The 26,277-nt window shown below is 39.2% G+C and overlaps 1 protein-coding gene across 11 annotated transcripts in view; it reads left to right on the top strand.

Annotated features, from left to right (window-relative positions):
- Nucleotides 1–26,277, top strand: part of MYRIP (myosin VIIA and Rab interacting protein) — a 468,404-nt gene that overhangs the window by 224,763 nt on the left and 217,364 nt on the right. For all 11 annotated transcript variants that reach the window (XM_078354711.1, XM_002759753.6, XM_078354712.1 and 8 more), the window contains one exon: nucleotides 13,365–13,586. In XM_078354711.1, the coding sequence (XP_078210837.1) occupies nucleotides 13,447–13,586 (140 nt within the window). In that variant the 5' untranslated portion in view covers nucleotides 13,365–13,446. The remainder of the gene's footprint in view (nucleotides 1–13,364; nucleotides 13,587–26,277) is intronic.

Raw genomic sequence — 26,277 nt, forward strand, 5'->3', positions numbered from 1 at the left:
GATAGCAATTGTCAAATGGTATTTTGTGGAGGAGCCTGCTCTGAGCTACCATGAGGTTAGGGAAGTAGAGATAGCTGGAGATGATTCAGTGGTGGGAGGTGCAGGAGGGCGATGGTGCTGGAGGACGGGTGCAGAGAGAGCTGGGACAGTCAGCAACTTCAGGTAGTGATATCTCCTTCACATGTTTCCAATGGATCCGATGAGCCTATAGACTTGGAAGTGTGTCCCCTCTTGTAGGCTCGATGCTTTTTGGGTTTCTTTTACATGATCCTGGCCAAAGTCTGGGTTTATGATGACACGCTGGTATGCTGGTATTAATGAGCGTACAGTGTGATGATCCCAGCTTTCTCGCAGCTGTTCCCTCATTGCTGTTTTCAAGGAAATACTTGGAATGCCCTTAAGGTACCCTCATTGGTTATTAGAGAGCTTTCCACCTGCTCAATTTGGCCAATAGCCAAAATATACCTGATTTCACTCTCTGGCTATTGGCCAAATATTCCAGGTGATCCAATGGAAAGATGGGAGCCTTTTCTGAGCATCTGCTGTGTAGCAGAATCTTAGCTGGTTTGAACTGAAATAATTTCAGATGTTTGTGGGATTGCTTTTACTTTTTGGTTCCTGCTGTACAACTCTGGTACATTTTCTCATTTATTTCTGCAACAAGCATTTCAGCATGCTGATGATATCCTTCTTTGCCAAAAAAAGAAACCAAGGTTTAGAAGACTGAGTGGCTCAGAGCTGTGAAGAACAGAGCTGGAGCCCTCAGCCTCTCCCGGCTTCCATGTTGACTGAGCTACTCGCTGAACCTGAGGCTGGTGAGGTTCCTGTATCCTTATCAGACAGTGCTCATGTGGGATGAGCAGGGCATAGCAAGTGCTCCAGCTGCCAGGGCTAAAGGGACTGTCCAGGTTCTGGATTAAAATGGTCTCCTTAATTTACAGCTGGTAACCACACAGCGTATTATTGTGTGTCATTAACATTTGGAGGGAATATTTAAATTTGATTTTCTTTTCTCAAAAATCTGTGGTATCAAGAGCTCTGTTTGTCTTGACTGACTTTTTTTTTATAACACCATCAGAGGGCAGCAAAATGATTCTGTCTGAAAGTACTCAGTGAGAGACTAATATTACCCATGACAAACTAAATGCAAAGCATACTTTTAAATTATCATGAACACTGTTAACATTATTGTACTCTAAAGTGGGTTTGCCCTTTGGAACCCAGCTCTTAAAAGCATTTATAACATTTCTGGAAGAAGTAAGTATTCCATGAGGTATCTGCTATCTCACTTCACGTTCACTCTTCAGTCCACAGAAGTCTGGCTCCTACCCAGTTTCCACCACTGAAATTTCCTTTCTTAGGGTTACTGCTGATCCCCATGGAGCCAAATCCAGTAGATTCATCTCTATCCTCACAGCAAACAGTCATCCACTCTCCCTTTCTTGAAATATCCTCTTGCTGTAGCTCCTCCTCAGTCCTTCTGTCTGGCTTCCCCTCTTCAGCCTTTTCACCTGTGTTTAAATGTTTGGGAGTTTCTTGTTGGCTTGTTCCTAGACCCTCTTTTCCCCTTTGCTGTCCTGTCCTCCTAAGGTGGCTCATCCATCCCCCTATGTGTGAAGACATTTATGAAGATGAGTTCCAAGCTCACTTAGCTGGCCCAGCCCTTTCTCTGAGCTGCTGAAACCCACATCCAGGTGTCCTCTTGCATTGCTCTTCAGATGCCTCACAAATTTCACTGAAACTTGCTCCTGCTCATTCTAGTCTTCTCTCTTTCCATGAACAGCTTCACTCCCCACATGGTTACATAAGCCAGAATCTGGTTTGCTCTCTCTCCTGGCCCTCAACAGGTGCAACAGGCCTCAGCCCACTTTACCGTACTCTCCAACGACTCCTGCCCAGCCCAAACCTGTCACCTTCCCCAAGATGATTGCCGTGCTCTCCACGCTTCACACATGCAAGGTCCTGTAAGAGTTGGGCTTTACCTGACAGTGGCTTAATAGTTCCCTGCTCACATCCTCAATAACTTGCCCCTTGCACTTAGAAAAAAGCTGACCTTCTTTTCAGAGCCTGTGTCTTGTGGTTCTCCCATCTTTCCCCAATACTAAGCTCTTTTTCTTTGCTGCTCTCTCTGTCTGGGATGCTGTGTCTTCCATTGGACTAGCTTCTTCCCATCTTCATGTTTTAACTGAAATGCCACTTCCCCAGAGTAGCCCTCTCTTGCCACCAATCTAAAGTAGGTCCTGATGTTATTCTCAGTCTCAGTATCCTACTTATTCTATAACATAATGCCTCATAATTTACAGTTAATTTGTTTTTCATCATCTGAATTCCTACATTAATGCACATTTTATGAAGAGAGGGGCTATGTCATTTTTTAAAAAAATCCCTAGTACCTGGACTAATAGGTGACTACTAAGTGTGAATTGACATTCTAAGCAATGCCCATGGCTATCAAGGAGTGTCAAGAAGGGCTGAGTCAAGAGGACACCTAGATGCAGGATTCAGCAGCTTAGAGGAGGGGCAGGGCCAACCAAGTGAGTTTAGAAGTCAATTTCATAAATATCTTCACACATATGGGATGGATGAGCCACCCTAGGGGGAGATGGCAGCAAGGGGGAAAAAGAGGGCCAAGTTCACAGCTATAGATCAGAATTACCCTCTCTTTGGTAACTGAGTTGAAGGATAGCAAACAAGTGATGTACATGCCATCACTTCCTGTTATGCCCATGGCAGGCACTGCTACCTCATCATTACACCCAACTCCATTGAGCCTGTGTGTATTATTTCATCACAGAATGCTTCACCCTCTAACAACCTGTCAGCTGGCATGGTGACAGACAAAGAGACTATGAAACATTAATAGGCTTTTAAGATGCCTGTTACAGGACCAGGATGAGACTAGACCAGATGTAAGAAGATATTGCTAAAGATCAAACTAAGCATATTCAACATCTTTAAGAAAATGCAAATAAAAGCCACAGTGAGCTACCATTTTACACCCTCTGCTACCCAGTGCTTTCAGATGCTATTGCAGAAACCTTCTTGACATATAGCCAAATATGTTCAAATGTTAAAGATACTTGGGTCATGAATTTCTTGCTAATCCAGTGGAAAGACTAGTATTTGCTTTTGTTGCTTTGCTTATTTAAAACTTCTAGCAACCTTGTGAAGCAGAAATTATAAGTGCCACTTAGAAAAACAGAGCCCCAAAAAGGTTGGGGAACTTTTTGGTAAGTGATGAGCCCAGCTAGGCACACTGACTTCTGACATTAAACCCATCACTCTTTCCCACCTAGATGACCACTTGAAGTCCTGGTCCTTCTCAAGATATTTCAAAGCAGGTAGGCTGTCTTGTGTGATTCTTGGTTGATATTTAATTAACCAACATAAGTCATCCTATACAATTCTGCCCAACGACTTCTTCCATGAGAGACCGCAGGGCAATAGAATCTAATAAGTAAGAGATGGTCTGAAGAATGGCACTCCATTCCTCCACTGAACCTGAGGTTCATACCACCTCATTTTCTTGGATAAACTCTAAAGGGCTTGGTACAGTTATTACTAAACACCAGTGAGCTTTAAAATGCCATTGGAATTTGCAGTCCTGTGTATCAGTAAACAAAACTCATAAAGCTCAAGTTATCTTATGGATAGAGTTCACAAAGTTTTATGATCCCCAAATAATTTCCTTTCTGGATGTTTTATCCTGTTTAATCTAGTATCTCTGAAATATCAATATAAGCCAGTCAATTTGAGGCTGTTCTCATACTGTTGAGAGATGTCAGAGCTGTCAGTGAACTTAGTACATCTTCTACCTTCAGTCTAAGGGACTGAATAACATCTTCCTTCCTTGAAAATATCCCCCCTGTTCTGTCTCCCTATAAACATTTTACTCACCCAAGTGTATGTACATGACATTTTACCCTATAGAATTATTAGCTGCTCTGACACAGTCCTCCCTTACAATTCTGGATTCAGCCTCCCTTTATTATACAATCAATATTCAAGCAACAAATAAGTACTGGGCACTTCTGTGCAGAGCAGTGAGCCGTACTCATGTGTTAGAGGGTATGTGAGCCAGTTAAGGGTGCCCAAGAGCTAAAGCTGCAAAGATTCTGAATTGTCATGCACAGATGTTTATGATATGTTAAGTAAAAAAGAAGTTGTAAAACCATACATAGATTTCCAAATCCAGTAGCAGTGTAAGATGAGCTGGTGTGATGCTTTCTTTTACTAAAATGAAATAAAAATACTAATAAAATATAAGGTTGAATATAAGGGAAAATATTTGGAAATTATGTATCTAATAAGGGACTTGTATCTAGAATATGTAAAGAACTTGGCCAGGCATGGTGGCTCACACCTGTAATCCCAGCACTTTGGGAGACCAAGGTGGGTGGATCACCTGAGGTTGAGAGTTTGAGACCAGCCTGATCAACATGGAGAAATCCTGTCTCTACCAAAAAATACAAAAATTAGCCAGGCGTGGTGGTACATGCCTGTAATCCCAGCTACATGGGAAGCTAAGGCAGGAAAGTCACTTGAACCCAGAGGCGGAAGTTACAATGAACCAAGATTGCACAGTTGCACACCAGCCTGGGCAACAAGAGTGAAATTCCATCTGGGAAAAAAAAAAAAACAGTAAAGGACAAATAATCTAATTTAGAAATGGGCCAGCTGGGCCTGGTGGCTCATGCCTGTAATCCCAGTGCTTTGGGAAGCTGAGGTAGGAAGATCACTTGAAGCTAGTAATTTGAGACCAGCCTGGGCAGGAACAAAGCAAGACCCTGTCTATATAAAAAATTATTTAAAAAAATTAGCCAGGTGTGCTGGCACATGTCTATAGTCCCGCTACTTGAGAGGCTGAGGTGGGAGAATCACTTGAGCCCAGGAGTCCAAGGCTGCAGTGAGCTATGATGCCACCACTGCATTCCAGCATGAATGATAGAGCAAGACCCTGTCTCTACAAAAAAAGAGAGAGGGAGGGAGGGAGGGAGGGAGGGAGCGAGGGAGGGAAATGGGCTAAAAATTTGAATAAAGTTTTCTCCAAGGAGATGTACAAATGGCCAATAAGATGTTCAGCCTCATTGACCATTAGGGAAATGCAAGTCAAAAGCATGAGATACCACCTCACACCCCTAAGATAGCTGTAATTTTTTAAAATGCAGACAATTAGAAGTATTGGGGAGGATGTGGAGAAATTAGAACTCACATCATGCTGGAAGGAATGTAAAGTGGTACAGACATTTAGAAAACAGTCTGGCAGTTTCTCAAAAAGTTAAACAAAGTGTTACTCTATATGACCTGGCAATTCCACTCCTATAACTGAAAATACATGTCCACACAAAAACTTGTATGTGAATGTATATATTAGCATTCATCATAACCAAAAATTAGAAACAACCTAAATGTTCATAGCGGGTGAATGGATAAATAACATATGGTATATCCATAAATGGAATATTATTTAGCAGTAAAAGGGAATGAAATGTTCAGAATAGGCAAATTCATAGAAACAGAAAGTAGATTAGTGGTTAGCAGAGGCCAAGGGCAGGGGAGAATGAGTGACTGCTTCATGAATACTGAATTTCTTTTTGATACCATGAAAATGTTACAGAGTTAGACAGTAGCAGTAGTTGCATAACTTTGTGAATATACTAAAAACGATTGAATTGTATACTTAAAAGGAGGGAATTTACTATGTGGATTATATCTTAATTGTTTCAAAGTCTGGGGAGGGGAGTAAGAAAGGGAAATTCCTGGAGTGTATGTCTCAGTCCATTTGGCCACTGTAAGAAAATATCATAAACTGGGTGGCTAATAAACAAAAGAAATCTATTTCTCACAGTTTTGGAGGCTGGTAGGTCCAAGATCAAGATGTTAGCAGATTTGGTATCTGTCCGCTTCCTGGTTTGTAGATGGTGTCTTCTCTCTGTGTCCTCACATGGTGGAAGGGCAAGGCGGCTCCGTGGAGTCCCATTTATAATGGTACTAGTCTCTTCATGAGGATTTTACTCTCCTAACCTAATCACCTCCCAATGGCCCCATCTCCTAAAACCATCACAATGGAGGTGAGTTTTCAATATAAGAATTTGGTGGTTGACAAAATCATTCAGACCACAGCAGGGTAGAAGTGAAAGAAGGAATTTAAAACCAGAGTGGTCTGCCTAATCCGGTGGGAAACACAGGGCTCTAGGTTCTGATGGCTAGAGGCTGCAATGCTAATTTCTTCATGGGGCGGGAGATGTGCTCTTGAGCCTTTGCAAGACAAGCAGCTAAAAATGAGATGCCTGCTTCGAGTTTGGTCTTGAAGGACTGTACTCTCAGTGAAAGGGACCCTAGAAAATTTTTACCCATTGGCTTAGGGGATCTACAGAAAAACTTTATCTTTACCTCAACCCCTGGGTGAGAGAAATGAAGTCTCCCATAAGAAATCAAAACCTCAAAACCCCCAGCCTCCACCACAACACAGTACTGAAAACTAAAATTGTATAAATCATGTAATGGATTTCCCAAGATGAGAAACAGATGTGAAGCTGTTCCAGAATTGAGGGAAGCCCTCAATTGGTGATGACTCATGAAAAGATGCACTTACATAAAAAGCAGTCTTGACTGGAGATAATCTTAATCAAAATGACAAACCATGAAAACAAAGGATCTACCTGGAACAAGAGTTAATAGATGCAACCAATAGGAGGATTAGTGCCACCTCTAAGAACTGAATATAAGAATCAGGAAGTGGGGTATAAAAGAAGTGTATTTAAAATTATTTTTAAAAGAAAGTATAGGAACTAAGGAATGAATGGCATAAAGGAGAAAAGGACAGGTAGGTTTAAATGAAAAGAAATCATTACAGCTTTTGGAAATATAAAAATCAATGAAATTTCCATTAAAATTAGGAAAAAGTTATAAGAGAAGTATATTTAAAATAATTTTTAAAAGAAGATATAGGAACCAAGGAATGAATGGCACATGAATGGGACAGGCATATTTAAATGGAAACAAATCATTAGAACTTCTAGAAATATGAAACTCAGTAAAATTTCAAAAGGATTGCATAGTAGAGAAAATGCAGATAAACAAAGAATTATTAAAAATGGAAGCTAGAACTGAGATACTTTTCCAGAATGTGGAATACAGAGAAATACAAAGAGATGAAGAAAAAAAGATTAGGAGACATGGAAGAACAGAAAAGTTTTGATACATAATTGTAATTCCAGGAAGTGAAAATAGAGCAGGAGACAACATTCAAAGTAAAAATGGCTAGAGAATGCTTTAGAATTAATGAAAGTTTAAAAAATGACTAAAGACTCAAGCAAAATGAATGCAAAAAAATCCACACTTAGTCACTTCATAGTGAAACTGAAGAACACTAAAGACAAATTTAAAATTTTTTTAAACTAACCAGTGAGAAAAGTTAGAGTCTTCTTCAGAGGAAGAATTATGCTGACAGACTTCCCATTGCAACATTTGATACCAGGAAAAAAAAAAAAGAATAATACCTTTATTTAGTGCTTTCAGAAATGAGCTGTCAACTTGGAATTCTGAAACCTTCTAAACTATCTTTGAAATGTAAGGGTTAAATAGAGGCTCCAGAAGAACTGAAGCAATACAGAAAATTAACAGAAGGAAAATCAGATGCAAGAAGCAATAATGGGCAAAGAAATAGACAAATGTGTATAAATCTATACAAAATTTAAAATCACAAGAGTTCTGCAATTGATATGGCTGAGTAAGCTTCTATTGACCCAACACTCCTACAGACAAAAAATACACTTTCTGGAGGAAGTACATATTGCCCTAGAACGCCCGTTTGCAACCAGATGCATGAGATGCTGGAGAGACATTGACACTTAGATGAAGGAAATGGCACTAGTTTCCTATCTTTAGGGCTTTCAGCCTCAGAGTAGGCCCTAGTCTTCTTCATGTGGATGGCTAAAACCTCAGCCAAACAATAGGAAGCATAATTTTTGCAGTTACAAGCCAACATTAAATCAGTAGCCATGTGGAACACCAGAGGAAATTAAAGTTTGTATTGTTGATGAGGAGACATCTGTTAACTTTATACATTAGTCCAAATTTGCATGTTAATATGTTAAAAATAACCACTAAAAGAAATGAAACGTAAAATGTCAAATCATAATGAGAAAACAAAGAGCGTGAAGAAAACCAATCAATCTGATAGAAAGTAGGAAGAAACAGAAAAGGCATGGTAAATAGAAGAACACCCAAATCTATGAGTAATTTCAATATAAATATACTTGTCTCGCTCTAGGTGAATCTGCATTTTTGCATAAGATGAAATGATCATAGAGTACAGAAAGCAGTCAGATACACATTTGTCTCAGGTGAGCCAAGGGATGACTTTTAATTCTGTCCTTTGTCCCATGCCGGTGAAGGTAAGATGTTAATTTACACTGTCAGGATAAAATTGAACAGAACTAAAGGGCCTTCCTTGTGACCAAATTGTAAGGGAGGTATGTAGCTTTTTATCTTGTAGCTGCCCATTTAGGAACAAAGGGAGGCAGGTTTGTACGGCCTGATTCCCAGCTTGACTTTCCCCTTTTACTTAGTGGGGTTGCAGTCTGGGAACTTTATGTTCCTCTTACCACACATATTCCTTGCGAGCCACCAAATCTTTCAGAATACATATGCTCTTATAAACTAGTCTTAAAACTGAGTTCTGTTGAATCTCACCTGACAAGGTCGATTACCAGCTTATCGTCACAGGTACAGGACAAAGACAAGACCAGAAATCATCCTCCTGCCTACCCTAAAATGGATGCACAACTGACTTTTCCCTATACTTGCTCTTTTCACATGTGCAATGTAGATTTGTGAATGCTAATCAGAGCCTCGCAAGTATGTATCCATTTACCTCATTGCCTACCCTCCCTTCCTGTTTTCTCTCTGGCTCACATTTTTCCCTTTAAATACTAATATTCCCAAAACCCTCTTTGGAAAAAACTCAGGTCACAGATGCTCCTGTGACTTGTGTTTTTCGTGGAAGTGTCCCCAACCTTGGCTAAATGAACCTCTATCCATTGAGACCTGCCTCAGTTTTTGGTTAACATCTTGTTATCAGTTGGCAGAGAATAAATATTCTTTTCAAACACACATGGGACTTGACACAAATTGGCTATGAACCTATGATGAAAGTCTCGGTGAATACCAAAGAATTAATTTTTTTAGCCTCTCTGATCAAAATGTTAAAATAAAAGTCAATAACAAAAGCCACATATTTGGAAAATTTTAAACCTGAGAATTATAAAATATGTAAGGCTAAATGACTGTAAAAATTTTCTTATTTAAAACCTGCAAGGTACAATGAAAGTGATGTGTCGAGACAGTTTTATAGCCTTAAATTCATAGATTAGGAAAGAGTAAATGTTAAAAACGAGTTTACTTTTAAAATTTTTACTGTTTAAAGGTTAGAGAAAGAATAAACTCAAACCTTATGATGGGTTTACTAGGACGCAATCCCACTGTAAATCAAGGAGCCTCTATATTTTATTTTACTACAGCATTTTACTATGATAATACTTGATAGCATCTTACCACTATTTACTGCTACTATTGTTTTACTACTATTTGTAGTATGAAGAAATAATAAAGATAAGACTGGATTTTATTGAAATAGAGAGCAAATAAACAATGTAGACAACCATCAACCTAACGAAAAGCTCGTTATCCTTAAAACTAATGAAATGAGTAAGCCTCTCAACTTACTGATCAAGGGCCAAACAAACAATATTCTGAAAGAAAATAGGAACATAATGATAGATGTAGCAGAGATCTTATAATCATTAGAGAAATCTGTGAACCACTTTATACCAACACACTTGAAAACCTAAACAAAAATAAACCATTTTTCAGGTTTCATAATTAAAACATTATAATACCATTCTTTTTATTTAAAAATATAGGGCCAGGGGAAGGAGAGAGGGAACAAGGGGGTGGGGGAGAGAAAGAAAGATAATTCTCTTGATCTTCCTTCTTGCTTATCTGTGTCCTGATTCATTTACTCCCATGCCTTGTGATTCAGACAAGGGTGACCCCTACATATGCAGCCATGTTTTACCAGTTAGGTCACAGCTTTGGAGAATTTTCCTCTGATCACCCATGAAGGGCCCTAGAATAAGAGAAGAGAGGGGACGTGTGAAAACCTGAATGGGCAAAGATGGCATAGCAACATGTCCAGTGACAGAGCCTCGAAAGAAATCCCAGAGATGGTGGCTGAGGACTTTTAACTGCAGTGTGCCCACATGGAATGGTTTTCTGTTTTGCCTGGAGCTAGATTCCTCTTCCATCACCTTCCACTACCCTTAAACCATTGGTAATAAATGTCCATAACCCACCCACCTTAGAGTCTGTTGCTTGGATGAACTGAAAAGCAGGGATTTGTCCATGCTTGAGGAAAGCTGGAGTGGAGAAAGCCTACCTATTCACATAGACCATGACTCAAACAATCTATTCAGTAACAGGTTAACATTAATGTTGAAAATAATTTTCATCAGTGAATATGTTTTTGCCTTGAAAAATCTTGTCTAACATTTAAAAAGAATAGTAGGAACAGATAACTTGCAAAGCAATTGGAAAAGGGCTGAGGAAAACAAGAGTAACACAAGGAAGGGAAAAGTATATTTCAAGAATGGAAGAATAATCAGGTAAGACAAGGCCTAGGAAGTCCCTTTGTATCTTGCAACATGAAGATCAATGGGGGATCTCAAGCAGAGTTTTTGTGTTTTCTTTAAGAAAAAGAACAAAAGGCCCATTGGAGTAGACCCAGGAGTGAGTGGGAATAAAGAACATATACTGACCATCAGGAACTTTAACTAGAAGAGGTTAGGACTATTAGAGAGTGGTAACTGGATGAGGATATAGTGTTGAGGAAAGTTTATATTTACTGTTTTCCTTAAAAAAAGAAAAGTAGGGCCAGGCGTGGTGGCTCACACCTGTAATCCTAGCACTTTGGGAGGCCAAGGCAGGCGGATTAAGAGGTAAGGAGTTCAAGACCAGCCTGGCCAACATGGTGAAACCCCATCTCTACTAAAATACAACAAAATTAGCTGAGCATGGTAGCAGGTGCCTGTAATCCCAGCTACTCTAGAGGCTGAGGCAGGAGAATTGCTTGAACCAGGACCCGAGAGGTGGAGATTGCAGTGAGCCGAGATGGCGCCACTGCACTCCAGTAGGCTTCAGAGTGAGACTCCATCTCAAAAAAAAAGAAAAGTAGAAACTATATTAGTTTCCTGAGGCTGCTGTAAGAAATTACTACAAAAAGGTGGCTTAAAACAACAAAAACGTATTGTCTCCCTCTTCAGAGGTCAAAAGTCTATCATCAAGGTGTTGGCAGGGCCAGGCTCCCTCCCAAGGGTTGGGGGAGAAATGTTCCCATGCCTATTTCCTAGTTTTTGGTGGCTGCTGGCAAACCTTGGCAATACTTGGATTGTAGCCACAGCACACTAATCTCTGCCTTTGTCTTCACATTGCTTTCTCTGTGCGTCACTGGATTTAGAGCTCACCCAGATAATGCAGGATAACTATATCTCAAGATTCTTAACTTGTATGATCCCTTTTTCAAGTAAGGTAATAGTTAACAGATTGCAGTGATTTGGGGCATGGGCATACCATTTAAGACGGTCAACCTTCAACCTACTACAGGGGCTAACTGACTATGTATATAAACTGATGGTGTGATCTCGGCCTTCCCAAGCAAGACATAAAGCCCAATGTCCATGAAAGAAAAGCCTGACAGATTTAACTCAGAAAAATAAGCATGTCTAAATGAGAATAAATGCTGTAAACATGAAAAGACAAGGGCAGAACTGGAGAAAATATTGGCCACATACATCATAAATATATTCAGTATGAACTGCATAATCACAACTGAGTACAGAAAAATAGTAACAGTAGTAAAGAATAGTAAATAGCAGTAGTAAAAATAAAAACAGTAGCAAAGATAAAAGGTAATAAAATAGTAATAAAGTAAAATAGTAGTAAAACAATAGTAGCAGTAAATAGTGGTAAGATGCTATCAAGTATTATCATAGTAAAATGCTGTAGTAAAATAAAATATAGAGGCTCCTTGATTTACAGTGGGATTGCATCCTAGTAAACCCATCATAAGGTAAAACTATCGTAAGTTGAAAATGCATTCAATACTCCAAATCTACAGAACATCATCACATAGCCCAGCAGACTTAAATGTGCCCAGAACACTTACATGAGCCTGCAACTAGGCAAAGTCATCTGACAGCACAGTAAAACATACTACACGACAGAGTATCTCCCTCATGATCTCATGGCTGACTGGGAGCTGTGGCTCACTGCTGCTATGCTTAGCATCATGAGTATCACATCACTTTCTGCTGCTTTTTAATGAATCCGTATAGCTTCTGCATCATCAGAAAGTTGAAAAATCCTAAACTGAACCATTATGAGTGGGGGGACTGTTTGTGTTTTACTATTATAATGATAGTGTGCAATAGGAGGAAAGTAGTAAAAATAGTAATCTTTTAGTAAAATCATAAAAATTATAGTCTAGTATTATTTATAGTCATTGCAAAATAGTAGTAAAAATAATCATTTTTCTACCGTTCTTTGGAGGCCCCCATTTTCATAGCATGAAAAACAACTCAAACCTGCTGATTCAGAATAATTTGATTTGTTTTTCATTTTCCCCCCAGGTTACTCAGTCTGTTCACAGTGTATTTTTCTTCTCACTGAGCAGAGAGGAGTGTATGCACCTTCATGTTTTGCATTAATGTGGCTGGCTGTGTGCCCAGTGATCAGGAGATTTTTAGAAGGAGAGAATTATTCTTTTATCTAACTCTGAATCACCAGTGCCTCGATCTGCCCATCACCCATACACTCTTTATTGACTCATATTGATTTGAAAGCTTTTAAAAATCCCTGGGTACTTCAGTTCCAGGGATGTTAAATAAGGCCAGGAGTGAATTTATCATATTCCCAGCAGGGCTGAGTGAGGATTAGTGTTTTATCATAAGTGATCTCCTATTCCTTTAAAAAGGCATTAATTAAGTTAAAGGTTTTATTTTTTAAGGATGTGCTTATTAGTTTTTTAATAACTTGTATCTCACCATAGTCTCTGAAATATAAGTAATAAGGTTTTCATGTTTTCTCTTAGAAAATCTGACATGCACAAAACTAATCCACGATTAATGTTCTTCTCTGGACATAGTGTTCAGCAGTTGATCTTTGTGAGCTCTCTTGTTCTCCAGGAAGGTCCTACATGGTAGTTTGGTCTAAGGAAGGGACAGGATGGGTGCTTTGGGGAGACTGCCCCTGACCTGATGTTCTCTTTCTCTCCTCTTCCCCTTTCCCCTACCCTGGTTTTTCAGTGAACTGAAGCAGAAACTGGATGATGAAGGCAGCAAGTGCAGCATCCTCTCAAAGCACCAGCAGTTTGTGGAGCACTGCTGCATGCGCTGCTGCTCGCCCTTCACCTTCCTCGTCAACACCAAGCGCCAGTGTGGAGATTGCAAGTTCAATGTCTGCAAGAGCTGCTGCTCCTACCAGAAGCACGAAAAGGCCTGGCTCTGCTGCGTCTGCCAGCAAGCGAGGTGAGTGGCTGGTGCATTCCCAGGGTCTGCGCTGGTGATTCAGAGAGAATCACCTGCCACTCCTTCAGTCAGGTAGGACCAGCTGTGATTGGTAGATCAACACAGAGTATTGACCAAAGTAAATAGCTTGCTGAAGAGAGATGCCTGGATAAGGAAACCTGTTGACCTATATATGGAGGATGAGAGGGGGCCACCAAGAAGTACCTGGGTGTGAATAGAAAAGGGCTTTCTTGGGATTGAAGATGCAGCTCCTACATGTGTTATTCATCTTTTTGGAATGTCTCAACTGGTCTCATCCTTTCATTCATTCATTCCACAAGTGTGTGTTGGATTCTTAGGCATTATGCTGGGTGCAGGAAACATGATGGAGAATTAGACCAATTACGAGTGACTTAGCGACATAGCGGATGGTGGGATATGTAAGTGCTGGCCTCTTATATGTGGAGATAACATGCCCTGACTAATTTGTCTATTGGCTGTAAGGGCACTGAGCAAGGAGAGACTAGCCCTGGGGCTTGGAGAAAGCTTCATGGAGGACAAGAAATAAAAGCAAGATTGTAAAAGATACAAAAGAGTCAATTCTGTGAAGCGGGGATGAAGACAACCTTGTGAAGGAAATAACAGACATGGCATTTCACATTCTCCCTCAGTGACCAGCAGAGCACTTCTTTGATCTGTTGAGTATTTGGAAACTGATGAGTCTGATAAAGCAGTGTTTGGTATCTGTCTGTGCTGACCCTAGCATCTGTGGTGTGCGTTATGATTCATACTTGCCTCCCATGCCTTTTCCTTGTTTCCTCCTTTCTCCTCCCCTTGCACTGTTTACTCACTTGTATCCTTTAATGCATCAAGACCTAGAATTATCCCATGGAGCTAGTTAATGGGGAAAGTCGCCAAGTTTCCTTGGGGCCACCAAGGAATCAGTTTCTCGGCTACCAAAAAAAAAAAAAAAAAAAAAGATTCCAGAGACATGAACTGAAACAAAAAGTGGTTTGTTGAACACCCAGTATCCAAGGCTGGGGGCTGCGCAGGTCCTGTGCCTGACTTTGTCAGAGCAAGAAGCCCATTTGGGTCTCCACACAGCAGCTTAAAAGGAGGAGAAAAGCCCTGCAACAATGAAGGGCAGGAGGAGACTGGGATTGTAGATAAGCATACATCTGAGAGTGATCAACAGAGAGAGGTTCATCCATGCCTTCTGTTTCTCAGTCAGGGTGGGGGAAGGTGAAGCGCTGAGAGCAAGACAGCTGGATGCTGGAAGAAAGAAGAGTGGAACTCAATAGGCATTACAGGAGTTGGAGATGCAGACATTCAATCCATGTTCCTGTGTGAATGTCTAATGATGAATCTGTTTTCTTTCAGTCTTCCCACAGATTGGGAGTTTTTGTGGGGCTCGGGACAGGTCAGAGGCTAACGGAGTTTAGAATATTGGACAGTGAAGAATGTAAAGACAGAATCTGGATAAGAAGTAAAAACAGAAAGGGGCTATGGTTGGATGGGGAGAAAACAAAAGGGTCAGTTAACTACAAGTATCTGGTGAAGTCAAAGAACTGTCACAGTGGGGAGTACTTAACAAAGAAAATTGGGAAAAATGAAAATTCTATATAGAGAAAAAGAATAATTTGTGCTTTCTAGAGTAGATCAGTTGACTGGTGACCATGAGAAGATGAGACAAAGTCTAGAAGAAGGTAAGGGACCAAAATACCAGTGCCCATACGACTGGCAAAAACACCGGGATAGTGGCCACAGTATGGAGGTGAAGAATGAACCAGGTGACAAGTTTTTCTTAAATGAGAAGAAGGAACTGAAAGGACAGGATGTAAGAGACATAAGAAGTTGGAAAGGGTGAGATGACTGCATATTACGATTCTGTACCTACCAAGCTGTGCAAGTCCTATGTAGCATTTGCCTCAAACATCTGCCATGGCTACATGTGCTACACTGACATTTGTTACCGACTGGTGGTAAACACCGCCAGGAGAGGGACACTGTCTTCTTCAACTCCATTTGTAGCACCAGAGCCTGGCACATAGAAAGCTCATGTATCTTCATGAGCCAAATAGAACAGGGCAATGTTCAATAGCGGCCAGATGCGTAGTACAAAATGAGGCTTTAGGGATTTTAGAGGAAAGGACTCAGAGAGTGTTAGACGTCCTCAAGGAGTTTCATGGAAGAGGATTACATCCTAGATGGAACTCAGTTGGAGAGGAGGAATCATGAGACACTTTCAGACAAGGTGTGGCATGAGCAAACAAAACAAAATCCCCCAAGGTGTGTAGAGGGCCTGAAGCTGACCACTATTGCAGTGGGATGACAAGTGATTGGGTCAGTTTGTGTGAAGAATTGGGGTTTGATCTTTAAGGGGTGGCAAAACCATTGGAAGGTCAAACCCTAGCAGTTATTAAACTATACTGTTCCTTACTGTGCTTCGACATATTCCCCCATAAATAAAAGGAAATATCAGTACCTGCACAATTTTATTTCTTTCAATGTTTCCCTATTCCTCTTCTCTCTGGGTAAGAAAAGTCTCCAAATTTACTAAACAGCAATAAAAGGCAGTCACAGCCCCTCAACCCCACATTCACCATGAGTTGTATGCAGGGGTTATTATCAGTTACAATCAAATGACACATTGCATTTATCAAATACCAGTAGTGCTGAGTGGTTCCTGCACCACCTCAGAATCACTTCACTTATAAATGGAACGACCTTGCCTCTCAAAAGCAAGATCTTCTGATTCCAACCATTTGCTATTTCTCTTATACAATATTGTCTCAAGAAATTGTCAAGATATTGAAAAATAAGTTGTAAAAAAGGCAGCAATGGCTACCAAGACTATATTTTAAATTTCCATTTCATATTTCTAGCAACTTAATGAGGAGGCGGGAGGCTTAGGTAATCCCATTTCACTTAATCTTGCATCATGTCCATGTCAACATTGCATGACAGCTCCTGAGTCTCAGAAGTTGAGCATTAGAAAATAACCATTCATAGAAGGATACCTGCAAAGACATGCAACAGCCAGTGTACCCTTGTTCCATCTTTTAAAATAAGTGAAGGGATACTGAGGAGTTTTCTACATTCAGTGTGTCTAGCTCAAACAGAAAACACCCACGCTTGTTTAATCAAAGCTGGCAGAACGGGGATGCTGAGAAGAAATTGAAAATGTTGTTACTTTAGTCTTGTGTTATGTCTTAAGATTATTATTGGCTGAAACCCAAAGGGATGGAGAAGTTTAAATCATTCCTTGTTTTTCTATATTGCTCCAGTCAATCACAGGAACTTGTCTAAGAAAGAAATCCATGAAATATGTGACAGGTTTTTGCTTCCTGAAGTGTCTCTAAGGCCTAGTTTGACAGAGAAGTATGCCTTTCAAAGTACCAACAGATGTGTGGCTGATGAGCTGACGTCTTTTATGTTGTACCTGGATCACATTCATGTTTTTTGAAGGACGGCTTAGAAGAGTTAATTTTATTTATATAGTAACAAGCTGTGTAGCCCTTCAACATTACACAAGAGCCAGAGCCGAATTACTCATGCAACACATTTAAGGATTACGTGACTTGAACATTGTGACAACGTGGACACTCAGCGATGCTTGTCTACTTTGTCCAGTAGCTCCTCTGCCCTTCATTCAATCTGAAACTCGCTTCTCAGTTAGAACTGATTTACTTTAGACATTAGTCTTTGGAACATTCTTCTAGAATTGTCATCTCCAAGAAAGTGGGTTTTTAAAATGTTGTATGTAAGATTCTATGAAGAGCACATTTTGTGTTTGTATATGAAATCTCAATAGTTAATAGTAGATGTGTGAGATTGCAGAGATGACCACTTTTGTGAGGCTACTTTCGCCCCCTGCTGCCCATGAGGTACTACTCATTTCTGTATGTAAATAAAACCATTTTGCTACATTGGTTTAATTTCTAGCTATTTATCCAGTGGCTACCATATGCATATGTTTTTTGAGATGCTATGGGCTATGAATAATTGCCCATAGCAATTATATGAACTAATAAAAATTCTTGTGAACAAAAAATTAAGGAGCTAGGAATTAAAGGTAGACGTTCATCTCACAATATGAATAGCCTCAGAAATAACTGTATCAAATATCTGGGGCTGTCTGTTGTGCAGCTCTAAATGAGAAAGTCAGATTAAAAACATGGCATTCATCAGGAGAGGACCCAGACGATGTCAAGTCTCTAAGCAAAAGGTGGCAACCTGTAACTTTAACTTTCTTCTTTCCATCTCAATGAAAAACAGTCTATATGTCCTACTGTTCTATTAGATTTAGTTCAGTAAAATCATTTTGAGAATTTTAAAGTTGTAATTACAATCATATGGTTAGTTCTTTATTAGTCATTTTGCTTCATATATTTTGCATTAAAATGTATTTCCGTTATCAGTGTTAGTCCAAAATGTTTAGCTTTGGGAGATTAAAAAGTTAAGTAAATGTATTATAGAATGAATAATGAACTTATTTTGGAAGCTCTATAGAAAGTGAAATATAGAATGAATGACGAACTTGTTTTGGAAGTTCTATAGAAAGTGAAATATTACTGAATCATCCCCTTTGTCATTTTTTTTGTTATATACAGATTTATCTTCTTGACAGTTTATTGTATGAATTTATTCAAACATTATGAATAAATGCATGTAGTGCTTTTATTTTAAGGTCTTCTTCAGGAAGCAAAACCTTTCAGAGTGAGCCCAGACCATACATATCAGTCATAATCATTTTGGGTCTAATTGGTTTGGGAGTAACATTTCTACTTTCTCTGGAAACAAGTTGGCTTTCTAGCTCTTTGCTTCATTATAAAAGTTGTTCACTCTAATTTTTGTCATTTTGTACTGTCGTAGGCATATCTCATTTTATTATACTTTACTTTGCTTCACAGATATTACATTTTTTACAAATTGAAGGTTTGTGGCAATCCTGCACTGAGCAAGAATGTTGAGGCCACTTTTTCCAATAGCATAGGCTCACTTTGTGTCTCTGTATCACATTTTGGTAATTCTCACAATACTTCAGACTTTTCCATTATGTATCAAACTTTATCATTATTATTGTTATGTGTGATCAGTGATCTTTGATGTTACTATTATAATTGTTTGGGGGCACCACAAACCACACTCATATAAGGCAGGACAAGCTTAATCTATCAGTATTCTGTGTGTTCTGACTACTCCAGTGACTGGTGGTTCTCACCTCTTCTCCCTCTCCCCAGGCCTCCTTATTCCCTGAGATGCAACAATATTAAATTTGGTCAATTAATGGTCGTATAATGGCTTCTATGTGTTCAAAAAATAGAAGTTGCACACCTCTCGCTTTAAATCAAAGTTAGAAATGATTAAGCTTAGTGAGGAAGGCATGTTGCGAGCCAAGACAGGCCAGAAGCTAAGTTTCTTGAGCCAGACATTTAGCCAAGTTAAAATGCAAAGGAAAAGTTATTGAAGAAAGTTAAAAGTGCTACTCGAGTGAACACATGAATGATAAAATGGAACAGGCTTAATGGTGATGGGGAGAAAATTTGAGAGGTCTGGATTAGAAGGTCAAACCTGCCGGAACATTCCCTTAAGCCAAAGCCAAGGCCAAAGCCAAATTCAGAGCAAGGCCCTAACTCTTCCATTCCATGAACACTGAGAGAGGTGACGAAGCTGCAGTGGAAAAGTTTGAAGCTAGTAGAGGTTGGCTCATGAGGTTTAAGGAAAGAAGCCGTCTCTATAACATAAAAGTCCAAGGTGAAGCACTAAGTGCTGATGGAGGAGATGCAGGTTATCCATAAGATCTAGCCAAGATCAATGATGAAAGTGGCTACACTAAAAAATAGATTTCATCAGTTTTGACAAAACAGCTTTTTGTTGGAAGAAGATGCCATCTACTACTTTTATAACTAAAAAGAAGTCAATGCCTGGCTCTGAGGAACAGGCTGTCTTGTTAGGGGCTGATGTAGCTGGTGATTTCCAGTTGAAGCTAATGCTCATTTTAGTACTCCAAAAATCCTAGTTCCCTTTAAAAGTATGCTAAATTTACTCTGCATGTGCTCTATACATAAAACAACAAAGCCTGAATGATAGCGTATATGTTTACACATGGTTTACTGAATATTTTAAGCCCACTGTTGAGACCTACTGCTCAGAAAAAAAAGGTTCCTTTCAAAATATTATTGCTCATTGGCAACACATCTGATTGCCCAGGAGGTCTGATGAAGATATACAAGGAGATGAATGTTGTTTTCATGCCTGCTAATACAGCATCCATTCTGCAGCCCAGGATCAAGTAGTAATTTTGACTTTTAAGTCTTGTTATTTCAGAAATACATTTCATAAGGCTATAATAGCCACAGATAGTGATTCCTCCAATGGATCTTGGCAAAGTAAATTGAAAACAGACCTTTTGGAAAGGACACACCATTCTAGATGTCATTAAGAACATTTGGATTTGTGAGAAGAGGCAAAAATATTATTAACAGGAATTTGGAAAAAGTTAATTCCAACCCACATTGATGATTTTGAGAGATTCAGGACTTCAGTGGAGGAAGGAAATGCAGATGTGATAGAAATAGCAAGAGAACTAGAATTAGAAATGGAGCTTGACAATGTACTGAATTGCTGCAATCTTATGAGAAAATTTGAACAGGTGAAGAGTTGCCTCTTATGAATGAGCAAAGAAAATGGTTCTTTGAAATGGCTTTTTCTACTTTTGGTGAAGATGCTATAAACATTGTTGAAATGACAAAAAGTATTTAGAATAGTTCATAAACTTAGTAGATAAAGCAGTAGTAGGGTTTGAGAGGATTGACTTCAAGTTCGAAAAAGTTTTACTGTAAGTAAAATGCTATCAAACAGCATCACATGCTGCAGTGAAATTTTTTATGAAAGGAAGAATCAATCAATGCAGCAGACTTCATAACTGTCTTATTTTAAGAAATTGCCAAAGCCACTCCAACGCTTACCATCCACACCCTTATCTGTTAGCATCCATTGACATGAAGACCCTCAACCAACAAAAAGATTACAACTTGCTGAAGGCTCAGATTATTTTTAGTGTTTCTTTAGTGATAGTTTAATTAGCTATGTACATTTTTTGGGCACAATGCTGTTGCATAGTTAAAAGAATAAAAATAAACATAACTTTTATGTGCACAACATTTCATAGACTATGGTATAGTCTATCTAACATTTATATGCACTGGGAAACAAGAAATCTGTGTGGCTCACTTTTTTCTGGTACTTGCTTTATTATGGTGGTCTGGGATTGAACACACAATATATCCAAGATGTGCCTATATTACTTTTAACGTAGAACAATTTGAAAAATTGTTTTCAGGGAATGGGAGAAAAATTATTCTTGGAACTGAAATCAAAATACAGCTCATTATGTTTGTGGCATTTGCTTTGGTTTTTTTTTTAATTTTTTATTGGATTTTAGGTTTTGGGGTACATGAGCATAGCATGCAAGACAGTTGCATAGGTACACACATGGCAGTGTGCTTTGCTTTTCTTCTCCCCTTCACCCACATTTGGCATTTCTCCCCAGGCTATCCCTCCCCACCACCCCCTCCCACTGGCCCTCCCCTTTTCCCCCCAATAGACCCCAGTGTTTAGTACTCCCCTTTCTGTGTCCATGTGTTCTCATTTTTCATCACCCACCTATGAGTGAGAATATGTGGTGTTTCATTTTCTGTTCTTGTGTCAGTTTGCTGAGGATGATGTTCTCCAGATTCATCCATGTCCCTACAAACGACACAAACTCATCATTTCTGATTGCTGCATAATATTCCATGGTGTATATGTGCCACATTTTTCCAATCCAGTCTATTATCAATGGGCATTTGGGTTGATTCCAGGTCTTTGCTATTGTAAACAGTGCTGCAATGAACTTTGGTTTTTCTAAGAAAACATAAGGCTTCATTTCCTTTCCCTTGGAATTGAGTATTCTTTACTGCTGTCTGGTCACTTATTACTTGGTATTCACACAGCCCACATACTTCATAAATTAGCATCCTGTCCTTTTGGAATAAACTCCACAGTATTATTTATTTATTTTTATTGCTATATCTTAGTTGTATGTATTCTGAGGGCATGTGTGACTTTTTGATACCTGTATACCATGTGTCGTGATCAAATCAGGGTAACTGGGATATCCATTACCTCAAACATTTATCTTTTCTTTGTGTTGAGAATGTTACAATTCTTCTCTTTTAGCTATTTTGAGATATACAATAAATTATTGTTAATTATAATTTCCCTACTATACTATTGAATTCTATAACTTTTTCCTTCCATTTAACTGTATTTTTGTACCCTTTAGCCAACTTGTCTTCATCCCTTTCTCCTCACTTCCCTTCCCAGCTTCTGGTATCCACCATTCTACTCTCTACCTCCATGAGGTCCACTTTTTCAGCACCTACCATGTGAATGAAAACATGTAGTATTTGTCTTTCTGTGCCTGGCTTATTTCATTTAACGTAATAACCTCCAGTTTTATCCATGTTGCTGCCGGTGGCAGGGTTTTATTCCACAGTATGCTTTAGAGATCTCCAATGTATTTGTAATATCCTTGGTAAAATATATTAAACAATCATCACTGTGGGCTAAGAATATGCACAAGTTAAGAAATATATGGGAAAATATTGACCCTCATTAGAAATCAAGGGAATAGAGGTTTGCGCTTCAAGTAGTTTTTTAAATTAAATTAGTAGTTATTAAAAAGATCATTCTACTCAGTGTTGACAAGAGTAGACTAAAAGTGGCACTCTTTTCCATTGCTGGGGAAGTATAAATGGCCACAACCTTTTACCATCATGTATCAAGAGCCTTTAGCATATCCAAGCACTCTTTTCCCAGTAATTTTATGTTTCAAACCTATAACTGATGATGTAAGAGAATATTTTTAAAATGTTTTACAAAAATGAGTTATACTGAATTATTTGTAATATAAAAAATATTCATAATATAAATGCTCAATAACAAAATGGTAGAAATAAGTTAGGACACATTCAACTTGACACAATATGATAAAGCCTTTGAAATAATGTACATATTTTGTTAACATAGGTAAACTCTTATATTAAAATATTAGATTGAAAACTGCAATGCAAAATGCACGTATAATCACTGTGTAATAAGGAAAACATAGAAAAAAGATAGAAACGGAAATACACAATTGATGTTAAGAGTAATCATTCTTTAGGAGCTAGGCTTGTGGATTATTTTTTTCTTACCTCTGTTTTCCATTTAGTTTCCATGTTTTCCACATTTTACATGCTTTTATAACCAGGAATAAATAAAACATAAAGAAATGTAGGACTTGCTCCCCCTTCTCCTCCTCATTCCAAAATCCTCTCCTTCATCGCCCCAGTATTGCCCTTGCCCTCTGCTTTAAGCCACAGGGCTGATAACACCTACCTTCTCAGGAATAAAGGAGCCGTTGAAGAGGACATGTGTTTTGAAGTCCTAATTAATGGGCAATTTAGGTTAAGATACCACCATGTCTAAATCAGATTTCTGTAGAGACTATAACCACAGTGCTCAATTTGAATCGTTGTCAAAGTGACCCTAAGTGACTGTGAGATGGATGGGAATTCTTTAAAATTTAAATTGCCCTCAGTGAAAGCCAAACATATATTTTTCCATTCACTAGTCCTTTAATATCAATAGATTAAAGAATAAATGTATCAAGAGGACTTGCTATGAGTATGGGATTGAATTTGCCTTTACAGATGAGTTGTTTCATTTAATCCTTGTAAGAACTCTGGGAAGGGCAAGTGATAAACCACATGTAGGGAAATATGAAACTCGGAATGATTATGTGGTTGTCCCAAGGTTACCCTGTTAGTCCCAAGTTTAGGAGTATCCTTACAATATCCTCAGGAAAACAGTCTGAAGCTCTGGGTCCCCTACCTTCAAGTGCTCAACAGGCCTCCTTACTCAACTAGGCCCTTCACCCTAGTTTAAGTCTTTAGAGCAATGGCCAGCCTGTGCTCCCTCACCTCAAAAAGAATGGTGCATGATTTCTGCTTCTTCTTTAAGGCACTTGTGTCTACAAGGCACTTAACTTCACGCTTGCATTTCCTGTGCAGCTGTAGTAGTGAGAGCAGACCTGAACAGGGGGGTAACCATCAGGGAACACAGCTCCGACACAGTATAGTGGCCTCACAGCCCATGGGTATAGCATTGGCACTCCTCCCAACTGCTTTGGCACTCTGGCTGCCTTACAGTCCATCTCACCTGAGGCCTTTCAGCTCTTAACATTTATCCTATCTAGATCACAGAGGTTGAGTTCGTGGTATCCGTTGAATGATTGAATCCTTAGAAGTCTGTGTTCTTAGTGAAAGTACATACCATAACATTGCACACTAGGGCATGAATTAAATCTTTAAGTTATTTTGGAAATCCATTGGCCTTCTAATTCATTTTTTAATAGGATTTAAAAGAAGAAAAATGAAGCTTTACCTTGGCATACAAAGTTTGGCTTGTTATTAAATCTATAATGTCCACAGTATCTGAGCATTTGAGATACATTTATAGCCTGATCACCATAGGTTTTATTAACATAGTTTGTTTGCATAAGGGACTATGATGGTTAATTTTATGTGTCAACTTGGCTAGGTCATATCACCTAGGTACTGAGTCAAACACTAGTCTGGATATTACTGTGAAAGTACTTTTTAGATAAATGAATTTAAATAATAGACTTTGAGTAAAGCAGATTGTCCTTCATAATGTGGGTGAGCCTCATCCAATCCACTAAAGGCCTTAAGAGAAGAAAAGACTGACTTTCTCAAAAAAGAGGGAATTCCTCCAGCAGTCTGCCTTCAAACTCAAGCTGCAACAGCCACTCTTCCCTGGGTCTCCAGCCTGCCATCCACCATACAAAGTGTGGGCTTCCTGGCCACCACAATCTCACAAGCCAATTCCTTAAAATGAATGTCTCTCTGACACTTTAGCTAGATGTTAGCTAGGATGAAGGGGGAGTGGATGCCTTGGCAACCGTCACTGTCTGCCACAAGGCGTATTTTGAAATTACCGTGGATTTTAGCAACTGACAAAACATCACACTGGCTAGGAGCATAGTTCTGGTTAACTGACTACAATTTGTGGACCAAGGAACACCACTGAGAGGGCCACATTTTTTGGCCTTGGAGCAATTAGGGTACTTAATAAATCATGGGTTGGTTTTTTTGTTTTTGTTTTTGTTTTTTTAACTGCATTTTAGGTTTTGGGGTACATGAACAGAGCATGCAAGACAGTTGCGTAGGTACACCCATGGCAGTGTGTTTTGCTTCCTTCCTCCCCTTCACCCACATTTGGCATTTCTCTCCAGGCTATCCCTCCCCAACTCCCCCTCCCGCTGGCCCTCCCCTTTTCCCCCCAATAGTCCCCAGTGTGTAGTACTCCCCTCCCTGTGTCCATGTGTTCTCATTTTTCATCACCCGCCTATGAGTGAGAATATGCAGTGTTTCATTTTCTGTTCTTGTGTCAGTTTGCTGAGGATGATGTTCTCCAGACTCATCCATGTCCCTACAAACGACACAAACTCATCATTCCTGATTGCTGCATAATATTCCATGGTGTATATGTGCCACATTTTTCCAATCCAGTCTATTATCAATAGGCGTTTGGGTTGATTCCAGGTCTTTGCTATTGTAAACAGTGCTGCAATGAACATTCGTGTACATGTGTCCTTATGGTAGAAAGATTTATAGTCTTTTGTATATATACGCAGTAATGGGATTGCTGGGTCAAATGGAATTTCTATTTCTAAGGCCTTGAGGAATCGCCACACTGTCTTCCACAATGGTTGAACTAATTTACACTCCCACCAACAGTGTAAAAGTGTTCCTTTTTCTCCACATCCTCTCCAGCATCTGTTGTCTCCAGATTTTTTAATGATCGCCATTCTAACTGGCATGAGATGGTATCTCAATGTGGTTTTGATTTGCATCTCTCTGATGAACAGTGATGATGAGCATTTTTTCATATGATTGTTGGCCTCATATATGTCTTCTTTCATAAAGTGTCTGTTCATATCCTTTGCCAACTTTTGAATGGGCTTGTTTGTTTTTTTCCTTAAATCTGTTTTCCCCATTGCTTGTTTTTGCCAGGTTTATCAAAGATTGTTGTGTTGCCTCCGGTGTCTCTGTTTTGTTCCATTGGTCTATATCTCTGTTTTGGTACCAGTACCATGCTGTTTTGATTACTGTAGCCTTGTAGTATAGTTTGAAATCCAGTAGTGTGATGCCCCCCGCTGTGTTCTTTTTGCTTAGAATTGACTTAGCTATGCGGGCTCTTTTTTGGTTCCATATGAAGTTCATGGTGGTTTTTTCCAGTTCTGTGAAGAAAGTCAATGGTAGCTTGATGGGGATAGCATTGATTCTATAAATTACTTTGGGCAGTATAGCCATTTTCATGGTATTAATTCTTCCTAACCATGAACATGGAATGTTTCTCCATCTGTTTGTGTCCTCTCTGAATTCGTTGAGCAGTGGTGTGTAGTTCTCCTTGAAGAGGTTCCTTACATTCCTTGTGAGTTGTATTCCTAGGTATTTTATTCTTTCTGTGTCAATTGTGAATGGCAGTTTGTTCTTGATTTGGCTTTCTTTAAGTCTGTTATTGGTGTAGACGAATGCTTGTGATTTTTGCACATTGATTTTATATCCTGAGACTTTGCTGAAGTTGCTTATCAGTTTCA

The sequence above is a fragment of the Callithrix jacchus genome, chromosome 17 (genome assembly GCF_049354715.1).
Source record: "Callithrix jacchus isolate 240 chromosome 17, calJac240_pri, whole genome shotgun sequence".
Taxonomy (NCBI): domain Eukaryota; kingdom Metazoa; phylum Chordata; class Mammalia; order Primates; family Cebidae; genus Callithrix; species Callithrix jacchus.